At 46.1% G+C, this 17,112-nt stretch overlaps 3 protein-coding genes across 3 annotated transcripts in view; 1 reads left to right on the plus strand and 2 right to left on the minus strand.

The window, feature by feature from the left end:
• Positions 1–17,112, plus strand: part of LOC6035372 (titin) — a 237,278-nt gene that overhangs the window by 69,305 nt on the left and 150,861 nt on the right. The window lies entirely within an intron of this gene.
• LOC119769628 lies at positions 11,040–15,230 on the minus strand. Its single transcript, XM_038262813.1, has one exon. It carries the CDS (start codon positions 15,228–15,230, stop codon positions 11,040–11,042), a length of 4,191 nt encoding a protein of 1,396 aa, XP_038118741.1.
• On the minus strand, positions 15,434–16,414 carry LOC119769630. Its single transcript, XM_038262818.1, has one exon. The coding sequence runs from the start codon at positions 16,412–16,414 to the stop codon at positions 15,434–15,436; it is 981 nt and encodes a 326-aa protein (XP_038118746.1).

Below are 17,112 nucleotides of genomic sequence, written 5' to 3' on the forward strand. Positions count from 1 at the left end.
AGAGCTCCGCAGATGGGTGCAATCTTTTGTTTCAGATGATCGATATGCAACTCCCAGTTCAGCTTACTGTCCAGTATTAGACCAAGGTACTTGTATACTGAAACCCTCTGGATCTCAACATCTTCTACAAGTACCGCAGGCAAGACAGGCACGTTCCTCCATGCAGAGTGGAAAATCATGTAGTTTGTTTTTCCCAGGTTTAGTGATAACAGGTTTGACTTGAAGTACTCAAGAAGGCACTGTAGATCAGCTTTTATGTCCTCAGCACAGAGGTGCATCGGCACGGCACGGGTGCTGCTCTTGTTCTTCTAAAATTTAAAAACACCGTGTTTTTAATCAAAGTACGCGCACGGGCACTGTGTCAGAACTTTGACTGAACGTGGAAATGTCATTATTTTTTCTGGTTTATTTTTTTGCAACGAAAAAAATAGGAAAATAAAGCTAAATTGAACCGTGAAGTGATTAACATCATCGATTATCCGTGTGTGAAACCAAAATGAACAATGTGGAATAGCTGTCTAGTGGTCCAGATTGTTGAAAGCTTAGGAATTCGGATGTTTGAGGACCGTTTTATGCAAACCCGTTTTTTTTTACATGCTCTTTGACTTTAACCATTGCTGTGGGATTTCAAGATACGGAAACAACTAACAGTGCGCTTTGCTAGAAAATGTATCCATTTTACAGTTTTTAAGGTGAGTTCTAGATAAATGTTTTATGTTTTAATGAGTATCTGAGATTGGGCTTCGGCGATACACCAATTCGTGAAAAGCACTAGACTAGTTCAAAATATAAATGAAGAAGAGTTGAACATTGTTCAAAAAACATATACAATTGTTCAAAGAGCCGATAAAAGTTCGGCACGCGTTCTCGTAAGTCGGTTAAAACACCAAGTTCTGTGCCTCCTAGATGTGCTTATAAGAACATGAAGTGCAAGTACAGAGCGTTCAAATGCATGTCTGCCTCAGCAATCCTTGTACTGTCAGCGTTCCCATACAGAAGAACCGTATCATCAGCAAACAAACGAATTTGTCCACGCCAGGTCATACGAGGCAGGTCGTTGATGAAGATAAGGAACAACAGTGGACCAAGAATGCTTCCTTGGGGCACTCCAGTGGCAATGTGTAGATGATCACTAGAAAATCCATTTACCGAGACGAATTGGAGGCGGTTTGACAGGTAACTTCTCAACAGCTTGTTGGGAATTCCTCTTATACCGTAGCGTTCCAACTTTCGAAGCAGCAGTTCGTGGTTGACCGTATCGAACGCTTTCTTGAGATCAAGAAACAGCGCTCCAGAGAACCGGCGGTTGTCAAGGTGCCCATAAATATCTTCCAGAAGTTCGTTGGTCGCTGTCAATGTACTACTTCCTTGCCGAAATCCGTACTGAAAGTTGGAGATCAGCCCGTTTGCAGACAAGAATGCAGATATCCTTTTTGCGATCAGTTTTTCCACGATATTGTTCATGGCAGAAAGCGTTGATATTGGCCTGTAGTTGTTAACGTTCGTCGCTTCTCCGGATTTGAAAACAGGAACAACGCGTGCCAGCTTCAGGGATTCAGGGTACTGACCGGTGCTAATGATCTCGTTGAATACCTCCAGCAATATATTTGCGAATGCAAGGTGGTGCGTCTTGATTACAGTCGCTGGTACACCATCTGGACCAGGTGCTTTGTTAACGTTGAGGTCCTTGATCAGCAGTATAATCTCCTCCAGGGTAGCAGGTCTCAGGAACAGGGAGAGGTTGCATGAGGGTAGAGATTGGAACTTCCAGATATTTTTGTCGCTGTCTATTTCAGATGCAAGCTCAGCTCCCACGCTGCAGAAGAATTCATTGAGTGCATTGGCCACTTGCGAAGTATCAGAAATAGTCTCGCCGTTCATCTTTAATGATATTTCTTGCTTAGTTTTGGTTTTCCGGCCCATAACTTCGTTGATCAGCTTCCAGGAGTTCTTTTCTGATGAATTGTGAATCAGGTTGTGGTAATATTCCCTTTTTGCCTTTTCCTTCTTGTCCTGCAGGGTCTTGGAGACGTGCTTCAATAAATCCTTCAGATGGGAGTCACTGGGGTGGGTTTTACTTCTCCTACGCAGGTTTTCTTTCATCCTCATTAGATACCAAAGGTCATAGGACATCCATGGACAGTATCCTTTTGTTTTGACTTCAATGGTGACAACCTTTGAGGACCCGGGCAGACGGTAATAACAAAATTCATGTCTTTTCAATAACAGATTTTGTTAAAATAACGTAAACTGTTATTGAATATTCTTGCAAATAAATTTTTGAAGAAATAATAATAACAATTTCTGTTATTTTAACAAACAATGTTATTGGAATGATATTAAATTGAAAATGTGGAATAAGATAATAATAACAGTTTAAGTTATGTTTTTCCATTTCATTGTATAATAACATGAATCGTTATTGGTTTGATATTCCATTCGAAATGTGAAATAAGATGATAATAACAGTTTAAGTTATGTTTTTCCATTTTATTGTATAATAACAGGAACTGTTATTGGTTTGATATTCTATTGGGAATGATGAATAAGACGAAAATAAGATTTTAAGTTATGTTTTTCAAACCCGCCCGAGCAGAAGGTCGTAACAGAACCGTAACAAAAAAAAATAAAACATTTAGTTTTTTGTTTCAAAATAATTACATAATCTGTTAAATTGAGAATATAAAATTTGGGAAGTATCAAAATATATTCTTCAGTTGTTAGTTTTAATCAAAATCATATTTCGTAATTTTTATGATGTTCATGAACTTAGTCGATTTTTTTTAAATGCCATTTTATTTCCTTAGGCAGCTGCAAATATTTTTAAGTTCAAGTCACTCGACTCTCACCAAAATCAAGGGAAGGGCAAAACATATAAAAAATAAAATTAGAAACCATGGTTTGTACATTTTAATGCAAAAACTGTTTCAAAAACATTTTCTATTAGTCCAGTGTTTTTGCAATTATTAGTTTAAAAAAAATCTTAGTATTAATGAAATGTTTTTCGCCAATAATTTATTTTGCAGTCCTGTAGTAGGTACATGGGGATTTTACAAAAAATCTAATTATTTTTTAAACAAGTTTAACATGCAAAATATGATTATCAACGTAGGAAATTTTGAAACCGTGTTCAGTAAACTGCACTATTTTCCACTAAAATCTTTCGCCCCCCTAATTTATCAAGCCGATTTTGAAGGAGGCGACATAAACTTTGAAAAATGTTTGCAACGGCCGAATTGTTTTGACTTTTCCACTCTTGCGAACCTTTATTTTTACAATAATTGCTGTCCCACAACCAGAAATCTTTTCCTAGAAACGGCTCAGTCATGTTTTTTTGGTTTTCAAATGTAAATGTTAACTACTGCACAGTGCAAGTGGACTGAAAAGAGATCACGACTCTCGTATTTCATTGGAATACGGCCAAATGCAATAAAGATGGAATGGTTTTTGAATGAATGTGATTTATTTATGTAATTTTACAAAAAAAAGACTCTAGTTCTTCTTCAAGCACAAATTAAAAGCCCATTTGTTTGATATTACAATGTATAATATCAATTCAATGTGTGTGTCTTAGAAAACCCATAGTTTGAGTTTAAACAAATCTCTAGAAATCTTGTTAATTTTCTTTACTACTCTATTTGCTTCTTCTTCCTCTTTCTTGTACTGCCTTTGGCTCCGTTGGACTCTTCATCTCGGGTTCTACTGCTGCCACTCTGCCAGATTTTTTCCTGAGCTACGGCAGTTTCTCACTCGTTTGATCCCTTCGCAGCAAGCTACACCGGCGAGCCCACCGGAAGGTACAGCTTTTGATTTGGGAAACTGCTGCAGCCGTTCAGTTGCCCCCACGCCGGATGTTTGCACGCAACCACGATTTTGATGCCGATCCTACTAGATGGCGTTGACTTCGATCTAAAAAAGTTAAATCAAAATTAAGTGTTGGTTTGGCACTCGGGCATGTTCCACTCTTGGCACAAACCGTGTGTCCCTGGAACGACTTGATCGGCGTGTCCTTGTGAATGCACTGATCTGTGCTGCAGCTGGTAAACCCGGCGCCGAATGGGAGCTAAACTACTGCGTGGCCGGTGACCGCGTTGCAGAGAAGTTCGTTTTATCCACACCCGTGAACAGAATGTAGTTGCCCCATTTGTTGCACTTGGGTGCAAAAATCGGTCCCTTGAGCTGGCCAAGGGTGCTTGCCTCTGTCATATGATCCGGTGGCCAGCAGTGTTCCGTCGCGGTTCCTCAGTCGCACCCTTCTGGATCAAATGCAGCAGAACCAGCTGGATCGGTTTCGTCGTATTTTCCGACATGTCCCAGATGCGGGGCCGTACTATCTTCGGCGTCCCCAAATTTCTCGTTCTCTATAATGGCCAATCACGGAAACCCGGCGGCCTCTCCGCCGTAGATAATCTTCCGATGCCTATCACACACTCGTTCCGCCTCGGGAGGCGAAGAACTTCAGCTATTTCACAACGCGGCAATTTATTTACCGTGATGGTGTCTGCCGTCGAGATGACCAGTGGCTCACCGCTGACGTAGGTTGGCCACCGGTAAAAGGACGGGCGGGCGGCCTTGACCACACGAACGATTCCCGGCCGGACGTGGCCCGGTGCAGGCCGAAAGCCGCAAAAAGTTAATTTTTCCCCGTTTTCCCAGGTCAGCGTCGTCGGCTTAACTGTTTTCAAAATTTGACAGATATTTATTTTCAAAACAGGGCCGGCAAAAGGGATGAGTTGAAACTTTCTTAAAGATATTTTAGGATTAGGTATACAGATCAATTCTAGAGTTTTTTTTTTGATAAGGTCCTATAAACATATGAAAGATAATAGTTTATTGGTCCTTTTCAAAAAAAACTCTGGAATTACAGTCTGCTAGATTTAGAAGAAAAAAACAGTTACTAGTTTACCCACTTTTGCGTAAACATAAGGATAATAATTAATTATTAAAAATTATATATTGAGAAACGTACGTACACAATACACGTAAATAACTTTATTTTAAAATCTAGCAAAACATTGTCAATTTTGACCTGTAAACAAGCTGTTCACTTCAGTTTGTGTTTACATTACTAACGAGCAAGATAGTTTGGTTACACATTGGCATTAGCCCTTTTTCATTGTTTTGCCTAACATATTGCACATTGTTTGTTTTGTTTTTTATTTTTATTTTTTTACTGCGTCAAATGTCATGATTACTATTAATCAATCGAGTTAAATAATTAATCAATTTCAAAATATTAAAACTTTACTGCAAATTTTGTTCGAACGTTGTTTGTGAACGCCCCTCTCCAACAGTGCGCGAGAAACGTCAATGCAGGCTGAGCTTTGCGTTTGTTTATTGTTTTGTGCTGCGCGCTGCCAATCGCGTTTGTTTTTCTGGACCGGTTCGCGAGTGAATCCTCGGATTACGATGAGTTTCGGGGATGTCCCATCGAAAACTATTCCCCGGACACAGTAAAAAGCGGTGCGGCTTTTTGAGAGTTGGTGATTGTGTGTTTCGGAGAGGTCGGTGCTATTTGTGGAAAAGTTTTTATGGAGCGAGCAAAAAGTGCGGAGAATCTAGAAGGATTGACGAGGATTAACCTGCCTGGGCTTTGCAGATTCCCAGCTGACGCTCCGTGCAGCGAAAGGGGAACGAACTGGAGACAATTTGCGACGAGATGTGATCGAAACGTGGATCGAAAAGGTATGCCAGTTGATGTTATTGTCCTTGTAAACAAACCCGCCTTAACGGGAATCTTTTTTTCAGATCTGGTGAAATCTCTCGGTTTCTGTAAGGAAATCGGGGATATCGGGACACGATGGACGGCAGCAGTCTACAAGTACTAACTGCGGATCCTCATGAAGGTCAAGATGTGCGCTTCCTTATCCCGAGGCCGTCGTCTACTATGAACTTGTTTCACATGGCCAGGAAGGGGACAACCGTAGGAAAATTGATGTTGCTTTGCAAGGAGGGCTTCAGCAACAGCAGGTGAGGTCAATTAGATAAGTTTTTTTTTGTAAATTTAAGCGTAAGGGGAGGGTTTAGCCACCATACATTAATATTTAAAAATGCTTTGGATGCGGTTTGAAGATGATGAGCTCCTCCACCACTTCCTACTGGGTTTCTCCTTTTCCTAATTCTCCTTATCTTACTTTTTTCTTCTTCTTTTCCTCTTCCTTCTTCTCGTCACCCATATTTTCTTCATCATTTTTATCATTTAAAATGAGCGACAGACATTTAAGTTGAACGTTCCTTCCCCATTTACTTAACATATTCAACTATTATTTTCAACATTATTTTTTCTTTTAAGATGAATCACCTGACTTTAAGTACCGTAACACAACTGTGAACATGTTAGTTGAATTTTGCGATGATTATTGATTGCCAAAGTATTCCAGAATAAATAAAAATTTTAGTGAAATTATCACTTTTTTCTATAGATTATTACTTATTTTATTAATCGAGTAATAAAGTTTTTTTCAACTTGTTGAAATGGGAATATGCAGGTATTTTTTAATTTGAATATAATTGCACATTCTTGACCAACACTACAAAAGCGGGATATTGTGACAGCTGACATTCCGAGACAAAAATCTACTATTTAACCCACCGGAGGTCGCGTACGTGTACTTTGTACACAGTTTGTAAGGGCACTTGTAAGAAAGGCGAAAACACGCGACTTCCCGAAAGTTAACTAATATCTCGATGTTGAATGGTAGGAATTTTTTAACAATATGTTTTTGATAATAAAAAAAAGTTACCTAAAACATGACAATTAGAAAAATAAATCAATTTGTCAAAATGTTTGCTCTAGAATTGATCGAATTTATAGTTAACTTCGATAGCTGTTAAATATTTTATCTTTTCACAGACCATGACCAAAAATTCTATGAATTACATGGTATTGCTATTTGTTTTTTAAACTATTTGTATATAACTGGCTTGCTAAAAAAATATTTATGAAAATTCAAATGTTCTATTTATTTTTTCAGAAAGGTGATCATCAAGAGGATTGTCTACACCAAGTTCCATTTATCATCAGTAATTTTTACTGTGGAGATAAATATCACCTGCACGATCAGCCTCAGATAAGTGTTTGATTTTTTATCCTTAAAAGTATTAGACACTTTGTGATATTTTTTTACATTTTAGGTAGAAACTCAACTACGATCAACAACAACGAAAAGAGCAGTTCTAATTGGAATAAAAGTAAGATGTTTGAGGTTAACTCCAAAGTTAAGATTAATTCATTCAAAATGTCCGGTAAGTCTTATCAGTTTGGGCTGTCAAAAGAAGTTCACTAAAAAACCCGTTTATGCTCTCTTAGTACAGTAGTTGTTCGGTAACTGGGCGTTGTTTAACTGGGCTGCTTTTTAACTGGGCGCTCGATAACTGGGCCGTATCCCAGTTAAAAAGCAGACAGACGACAGACGAACAACTACTGTATACGGTCCTCCGTCTTTCACCTCCCGATTTACGCTAAAACTCCCAAATAACGCTTCTCCATTGAACGATTAATCCCAGTATATGCTAAACCCCCTCCCCTTCCCACGCACCCTTCAAAAAGGACCAGGAATGGGGGTTTTAGTTTATCAAAAATAATAACACTTTTTGTTATGCAATCAATCCATATAAATAACAGTTTTTGTTATTTGGGTGCTCCCCATCATCGCTCAGAATAACTAACCTCGTTATTCTATTGTTCTGGTTTCTATGTTATTAGTACGTTATTGCAATAACAGAGCAATAACAATTTGAGTTATTTTTCGAACAAATCTTTGTTATGGAAATTTGTTATTTTAACAACTAATCCGATCATCCCAATAACGGATTTTGATCTTCTCACAATATCAAAAACTGACCTTCTCAAGTTATTTCCGTCTGCTCGGGCGACGCATTCAAAACATCGTTGTATCTTGCAGATATTTCCTTGATTTTCTCATTCGCATCAAGATCACTCCGCAAGTTTGCTAAGACATTGGCAAAACGTTGATTCAGCAGCGTATGGTTGATTATACGCTTCTCCAGAATCTGGGTTACTTTCGGCACCTTAAAGTTGACTGAAGACAGAATCATCGAATGATCACTGACTTCACACTCGATCGTTTTATTCAGCAAGTTTGCACCTAGTCCAATAGATCCCACGACGTGGTCCAGAATGTTCCCACTGGCAGGCCTGGTGACAGTGGTGTTGGTAACCTTTAAGTTGTGCGATGAAAGCATACGGGAATATTCTCTAACAACATTATCAGCAGGCAAGTTTGTGGGCACGTTAACATCACCAACGATGAAGAATTGTTGGTCCTTTTTGGTTCGAGACAGTTTGTCATCAATGATGTCCAGAAAACTCGTAAATAGGTACCCCGGCGGTCGATAAACAGCAATTACATGGATGTCACGGCCACAAGCTTGAACATCTGCATCAATTATGTGAAATCCTTCCGTATGTCTAACCTCCGTTAGGTTTAGGTGAAGATCCTCCCTCACAAACATGGCTAACCCACCATGTGAGGAACGCCGACAGGAGAAGACAGCCTTGTATCCATCCAGCACGTACATATCTTGGCAGCCCTCTTTTATCCATGTCTCTCCGATAACAATCACATCAATTCGCTCATTATACCTATCCAGAAATTCTTTAATTACATCAAACTTGGTCAGAGATCCCATCCCTCTAATATTCCACTGAAACACCCTGAAGGACGCATGGAACCCCAATTCAGCTTTATTTGTTATACATTCTTCGATACATTCATAATTATAATTTAGAACAGACATTTTAAAGAAAAAAGATACATTTCATAATGAAAAGGCAACATACAATTAACGCTTTTTGGACTCCTGCTGAATGCGCGGCGAGGAATTCGTGGACATGTTGAACGAGGAATTAGTTTCATCAAGACTTCTTTTAGCTCGACGTTGATTCAGCTTCCGGATATCGTTTTTATCGCGAACACGTTCGATTTTTGAATTTTCGGTTCTTCTCATCAGGATAACACCATCTCTTCCCGGCCAGACGAACTTGATTTCCAGTCTTTCCTGTAGATCACGTACTTCACGAATCAGATTTATCCCGTACGGCGTAAGCTCATCCCTCAAGACGATTCTGCCCGAAGCTGATGCAAAGTTCGATCCTAGTTGAGCTGCCTTCAGGACACCATGCGTTCGCTTGCAGTCAAACAGCTTTTCTTTTGTCTCCTCGTTCGCAAAAACCACCCTAATCGGAGCCACTTTCCCTCCGTCTTTCTGATCCCCAATCCGTTTAGCTTCGAAAACTGCATCCTCGGGTAGTTGACAATTGATTGCCTCTGCTATAGCTTCGATTACAGCTGTGATGTTTTCGTCCTTGGTTGCCGGTACTCCCAGGATGACAGCATTTTTCTTGATGTTGGCTCGGTTGTGCTGGTCAACCTCCTTTTCCAACCTTTCCACAGTGGCACCAACACTCTCGTACCTCTCATGCACCTCATCGACCTGTCCTTTCAGGAAATGTTGGCCTAGTTTCAAGTCCTTGATATCTTTGTTTATGCCCTCGAACTTTTCAGCGAGAAACGACTGACTTTTTTCCAGCTCCTTGAAGCCATTCCTCAGTTCCCGATTACTCTCTGCATGCTCCTGCCGCATACACTGGACTTCGCTCAACACCTTCGCTATCAACCCTTCTGCCTTCTTATCATTCTCAACACTGGATCTCAGCTCGGAGCACTCAGTGCTGCACAAGAAGGGCTTCGAGTGAGCTCTCCTGGCAGTACTACCATACAGCTTCTTGCACTTCGTATGCCAGTATCTGTGGCACTCCACACACTCGATCACTTTGTTTTCATCAGCTTCTTCCTTCTCACAGCCGGCACACACGATCGCGTCCTCACCGTGAGACATAGTGAGAAAGGTCTCAGATGGTGAGATAAGAAGGTAGTGACGATAGACTGCAGCAAAATCGATGAACCTCCCGATGGTTGACAGTGCAAAGTGTGGACTATTGTAATTATGTCGAAATTTTGGTGATGATTTTTTGTACAACCTGCTTTCTCCTGCGTCGGATAATACCACCAGTGACTCCCTGCACGAATCCCGATAGTTTGCGGCAAAAATGTCTCCAAACACCAGCGTAGAACTTGCTTTTCCGGGGTCGGTTTTCCATCCCCGAAGAACAATGCAGCCACTTGGTAAGAATCAGCACTCAGATGTCTCAGATTTGTTTATATTCAAATGTAAACTTTCAGAATAATTTAAAATAAAGACAGAGATCAGAGGCATTCAAAATATTATCAAAAAGACAGTGTTCGGACCCGATCCCGTCTGGCCACGAAACGCTTTCTCACCTGTACTTCGGCTGCTGAGGCTTCTTTCTACGTTGTGTCTAGTTGTTGTGTGTTTGTCCTTCGTGTGTTGTGTTGTCCTTCTGTGTCCCGAAATTCCTCCTTCCAGATTCCTTCCGTACCTCCCGTGCTCGTTTTCCACTTCCCTTTTCTTTATAGGTTCCACAGGTATGTTCCAGAGCAGGTGTAGCAGATTCCCGGTAAGTATTTTTCTCCACAGGTTCTCAAGAAAAACACGACGAACTTCACGATAGAAAACTACAATTTATTCCACAAGAAACTTAACTTTCTTCTTCTCTTTATTCGCGCAAAGGTAAACAAATCTCCTCAGAGAAACGCGAGACGACGACCGGCTGCGACGACGATTTATTTGTACTGAATACTACACTCAAGCAGTGCAAAAAGGAATGCGCAAAACTCTACGATGGTGCGTGTGATCGCGACGATCAACAACACCACTACTGTTGCCCTGCCGTGTGCACACGCAAGATAGAACATTATAGCAAAACAGAAATCTATGCTACACGGCAGGGTGACTACTCAAACTAACGTTTGCGACCAAACATTCCGGCCACCAAAATTCTGTAAGAATTTAAAACTAAAGAAAAACCTAAGCCTAATTTCGCTTCCTTAGCTACTTAAAACTAGCACTGTTTAAAATTTAAATAATCTTCATAGCGCCTTCTTCGCCCATCTCCGTTGCGCTGCATGGATGTCGGTCGACAGCGATTCCTCCGGTTACGGTGCGCCTTGTGACGGTTGAGGGTTGAAGGCGTTCGGAGTCTGCCCGATCGAGTCCCTCTCGAAAGGCAGCAAGCAAACTCGGGATGCTTGTCGCTTGTAGACAGCACCGTTCGGCAGGCGCAGCTTCACGACCCGGACGACGCCATCAGGGCCCGGGTAGACCTCGACGATGCGGGCAAGAGGCCACTCGATTGCCGCCTTGTTGTCCTCCTTGAGGACTACCATCTGGCCAGCCTTCAGCTGGGTTGCTTGCGGGAACTTCTGGTTCTGATTGTGGAGTTGCGAGATGTACTCTCGCCTCCACCGCTTCCAGTGCTGCTGCACCAGTTGTTGCAGCTGCTGGTAATGCTGCAGCCGGTTCGTGGGGATGTCCGAATAGTCCGGATCTGGGATCGCCAGCAGCGACGTTCCGGTCAGAAAGTGCCCTGGTGTGAGCACGTCCAACTCGTCCGGATCCTCGGAAAGTGGAGTGAGCGGACGGGAATTCATCGCTGCTTCGATTTGCGCGAGGACAGTAATCATGTCCTCGAACGAGAGTTGTCGCTGGCCGAGCACGCGGATGAGCGACGTCTTGGCGGACTTTACCGCCGCCTCCCACAAGCCACCGAAATTCGGCGCTCTCGGTGGGATAAACTTCCAGTCGATGCCACGACGAGAAGCTTCGTTGGTGACCTCCTCGATCACCGTAGGGTCTTGCAACAAATCGTAGAGCTCTCGCAGATGGTTGCTAGCTCCCTGAAAGTTCAGGCCGTTGTCCGAGTGGACTTCCGAGGGCAGGCCTCGGCGCGCAACGAAACGTCGCAGGGCCGCAAGAAACGCCGCGGTCGTCAGATCCCCTACAAGCTCAAGGTGGACCGCTTTTGTGCTGAAGCACACGAACACGGCGATGTACGCCTTCAGCGCAGCTGCTCGACGGTGTGCGGGCTTCAGGTAGACCGGGCCACAATAATCTACACCGGTGACGGTGAACGGACGAGAGGGAGTTGTACGAGGCTTTGGGAGTTGGCCAGGGGGTTGCTTGACAGGGACAGGGTTGCTTCGGAAACATCGCACACAGTTCCGATACGTGTAGGTTGCCAGTTGTTTGCCACTTAGCGGCCAAAACTCCTGGCGAACTTGAGCGAGCGTCATGCGAGGACCAGAGTGGAGGGAAATTGCGTGGTACGCGACGGCTACTTGTCGCGTGAAAGTGTGACTGTTGGGGAGTATCATGGGATGCCGGGTGGAAAACGATTCGCCTGCGAGTCTAAGCCGGCCACCAACACGGAGTACGCCCTGCTGATCCAGAAACGGGTTCAACAGCTTCAACGACGAATGGGCGGGCACGAGTCGGTGGTTCGCGAGTGCCTTGATCTCCGTGGCGAAAGGTTCCTGCTGCACACTGCGCACCAGCGCCAGTTTGGCTTCCTTCAGCTCGCCGACGGTGAGGTACGACGTTGTGGATGGCTTCTTGCGACGCTGACAGTTCCGAGCAAACCTCATGCAGTACGCCGTGATCCTCAGCAGCTTCCAATAGCACGCGTAGCGATCGATGAGCGGGTGAGGTTCCGGGGATTCCGACACCACCAGAATGTTCTTCTTCTTCTCCAACAGTTCTTCGGCCGGATCTTCGGTCTCCTCGTGCTTCGCCTTGCTCCAATACTCCTCGAATGCCCCCAACCAGTGCGGACCTTGAAACCACAGACGCAGTCCAACGAGATCCTTCGGCATCACGCCGCGCGAAACGAGGTCCGCCGGATTCTCCGTCCCCTTGACATGGTTCCAACGATGTCCCTTCGTCAGCTCCTGAATGTGCGAGACTCGGTTCGCGACGAACGTTGGCCAGACGTACGATGGCGACTTGAGCCACGCCAGCACGACTGTCGAATCTGACCAAAACCAAGTTTCCGTACCCTCCATCTTGAGAGCTTGGACCACTCTACTGTACAGCCTCGCTGCCATCAGAGCCGCGCACAGCTCCAGTCTTGCTAGAGTGACCTTCTTCAAACCTGCAGGCCGCGACTTCGCCGCCAACAGGCAAATCTTGACCCGTCCTGATGGGTCAACTGAGCGAACGTATATGCATGCTCCGTATGCAGCCTCCGATGCGTCCGCAAACACATGGAACTCGACGTGCGCTGGATTCTCCACGAATGCGCACCTGTCGACTGCTATCTTGGCTAACTCGGGTAGTTGCTGGTGGAATTCCGTCCATTGTGTCGCCAGCGAAGGCGCCAACGGGTCGTCCCACCCTTGCGTCGCTACCCACAGCAGCTGCATCCGGATTTTGGCCCATGATATCACCGGGGCAGTGATTCCGCTCGGATCCCACAGCTGGGCGATTATCGAGTAGACCCTTCTTCTGGTCCACGGTCCGCTCACGGACAAACTCGACACGTCGATTCCCAGCACATCTGGCCCAGGTTGCCAGTTGATGCCCAGCGTCTTCACCTGCTCCTGGTCGAAGTTGAGCTTGGTCTGCGTCCCCAGATCGTCCGCAGCTAGCCCCGCCAACGCCCCTGTGGCGTTTGACACCCACTTGCGCAGCCTGAAACCGCCCTTCGGCAGCAGCTGCTCCAGCTCTTGCCGCAGCAAAAGCGCTTCTTCCTCGGACTCCGCTCCTCCGATGAAGTCGTCGACGTAGAAATCCCGCAGCAGAGCTTCCCTCGCACGTTGGTACACTTCACCTTCATCATGCGCCAGTTGCTGGAGACATCTTGTCGCTAGGTACGACGATGGGGCCAGGCCGAAAGTGACCCGAAGCATCTCGTAAGTCCGAATGGGCTCCGACGGTGACGGCCTCCACAAGATCCGCTGCAGAGGGGTGTCGTCGGAATGCACCTTGACCTGCAAGTACATCTTCTCGATGTCAGCGACGAGAGCAACCTGCTTCTTCCGGAAACGAAGCACCAGGTCAAAAAGCGGGTCCTGGAGAACTGGGCCCACCATGAGCGCTTCATTCAACGAATGATTTGACGTCGTCTTCGCCGAACCATCGAACACCGGTCGAATCTTCGTAGTTGTGCTCGATTCCTTGAACACCGGATGGTGAGGAAGGTAGCACTCAAGGCGCGTGTCGCCCTTCAGCTCCTCCTCCGATACCAATCTCATGTGGTCCTGCTCGAGATAAGTGTGGATCGCTTCGCTGTAACGCACCCGAAGCCCTTCGTCTTTACCGAGCCTGCGCTCGAGCTGCATCAATCGTCGCACCGCCATATCCCTGGATTCGCCGATCATCTTCTCGAAGCCCAAGCGCTTCGGAAGCCGCACCACGTACCTTCCCGTAGTGTCGCGTGAAAACGTCGTCTGGAAGTGCTCCTCGCAATCCTGCTCTTCTTGTGTCTGCTTCGGTGCCTCCTGCAGCTCTTCGATGGTCCAAAATCGCTCGATTTTCTCCTCCAGAGTCGCGTTAACCGAAACATGACAACTCGGGACAGGGTTGAGGCTTCCCAAGTCCGTCTTCCCTGCTGCTATCCAACCAAAAACCGTGTTGACAAACAGCGGAAGACCTTCACCAGGACGCTGGATCTGCACCTGACCACCATTCAACAGCAAGAACTCATAGAAGTGCTCCAATCCCAACAGCAGGTCAATCGGAGCGCGCTTGTTGAAACCGGGATCCGCCAGAACCATATCCGACGGGAGGTTCCACTCGCCGATGGCAATCGTTGCCGACGGCTGGTCCTCGGTTACTCGTTTCAGTACCAGAAACTCCATCGGTACGGTATAGTTCGAGACGCGCGAGGCAATTATTGCCGACGCCGAGCTGTCAACCTGCATCCGTGCGCTGCCGACACCGGATATCGGTACGCTGACCTTCTTACGGGGCAATCGCAGCATATGGCACAGCCGCTCCGAGATCAAATTTGCCTGCGACCCGCTATCAAGAAGTGCTCTCGCCGTGTGCAACTTTCCGTTGCAGTCTTTCACCGAAACGAGAACCGTCGATAAGAAGACGTGAATCCTCCTCGACTCCGCTGCCACGTTTGCAGCGTAAATGGTTGCCACAGAGCTCGTCAGAGCCTGCGGTGTGCTGGCCGTTCCCGTCCCTGCTGACGGTACGCTAGAACCAGCAGCCTGCTGCACCACCGGGGCCGGCCTGTTCGATGCCGAACCACGGACACCCGCTGGCTTCTCGGGGTGGATCAACGAGTGGTGCCTACCACCACACGTACTGCAGCGTGCAGCAATCGGGCACGTCCACATCCTATGTCCAACACGCAAGCAGTTCTTGCACAGCTTCTGCTCGTAGATCGTCTTGATCCGCTGCTCCACCGACAGCCTTCTAAAATCCGGACAATAAGAAGCTTGGTGAGATCCCTTGCAAACTGGACACTTCTGCGGGCCAGCATCCGTCGCAGCATTCACCACAAGCTTTGGGAAGGGCTTCTTTGCTGGCTTGCCAGAAGTCACAGGTGACGATCGCTGAACTTCCGGTTGCTGATCGACTGCAATCGCTTCGAGAACCCTCGTCTGATTCTCAAAAACTGGATCACATCCCCGAACGTCGGGTCCGCCAGTTTCAGCGCCGCTTCCTCCCAGCTCTTCTGCGATGCATCGTCCATCTTCGACACCAACAGCTGCGTCAACAATACTCCCCAGCCCGACGAAACCTCACCCAACTGATCCAAGATCTTCGTACACCGGTCGAAACAGTCGATCACTTCATGAATCCCACTCGCCGTCAACTTCTCCGCGCGCGGAAAGTGCAACAACGCGTTGACATGCCGTTTCTTATTGAGATACTTGTTGGAGAACCGTTTGACAAGAGTATCCCACGCAATCTCATAGTTGATCTCGCTCAACTGGAGATTCTCGATTTTTCTCTCAGCCTCTTCAACCACGCATGACCGCAAATAGTGGAATTTTTGAATGGTCTTTAAATCCGGGTTGTCATGGATTAAAGACTTGAAGGTGTCATGGAACGGCAACCGCAGATCGTAATCCCCGTTAAACTTTGGCAATTCAATCTTGGGCAGATGAACGCCAGCATGCACTTTTGGTGCCCCATCGTTAGAACCAGAAGAAGACGCAACCACCTTTGGCATCCTAGCTAGCAACCCTGCCCTTACCTCGTAGTACAGTTCCTCAAACCTCTTCATCATGTCCTCTCGCTGCTGCTCCTTCTCCTCCAACTGCTTCACTCGCTTCTCCACTTCGTCCTTGGACGCGTCGGCAGAGACGCCTGCCTCGTAGTCCTTGTCCTCGAGCTCCTCGATCTCCAGCTGCAACGCTTCAAACTCCTCCCATTTTCCTTCGAGCTTTTCCATCCGGACAGACACCAGATGCTGTTGCGTCGCCGCATCGTAGCCCTTGAGGAAACTCTTCGATCGAGTCAGGTGCGCGATGATCAGGTCCCGCTTCTTGACCAGCTTGGCCCTAGTCGACATGATGACGCAGGTGGCACTCTGTGGGGAACGGTACACAAGCGAAGCACCACAAACAACGCGCTTAACGGAATGGAAAGAGGCTCACCTGTGAGCCTGTAAAACTAGGCCTTGTATGTTTTACGCCCAACAGGAACAAACAGCAACTTTCGGTCCTTCCAGCAGTGAGGAGTCCAGCGACGTCACCAGCGCGGCAGTGTCACACGTCGAGAGCAGCGAGTTGTCCACCGCAGCGAACCGAAAAAGCAAAGGTTGCAAACACCGTCGAGCAAAATAATTCGTGCCGAGTACTCACCCTGTGAGCCTGGCAGTACAGGCCTTGTAAACCAACCGTATAAAAATACGCGCCCCCGGTAAACAAAACACCTGTCCAAACACGCACAGAACTGCAGCAGTCCTCCAGTACAGCACAGGTACCGCTCGTACTCGAAACCGTCGCCAATCACACAGCAGTCGACCGTATTGTTCGTGATCGTCCAAATCGTTCAGCAGCAAACTCCAACAGCAGCAAAACGTCCCAGCAGGACAGTACCGAGAAAGTACAACAACGTTGAGGATTCCAAACGTAAACAGAATAGACAAGTGTACTCACCGTGTGAGCCTGTCCTCCAGGCCGTGCACGTCTTAATGGAAATCCTCTCCCTCGCAGGGTCGTTGACCTCCTCTTCCCGGTCGTTGAACTTGTTGCTGTTGCTGAGCGC

The sequence above is a fragment of the Culex quinquefasciatus genome, chromosome 1 (assembly GCF_015732765.1).
Source record: "Culex quinquefasciatus strain JHB chromosome 1, VPISU_Cqui_1.0_pri_paternal, whole genome shotgun sequence".
In the NCBI taxonomy this organism is placed as follows: domain Eukaryota; kingdom Metazoa; phylum Arthropoda; class Insecta; order Diptera; family Culicidae; genus Culex; species Culex quinquefasciatus.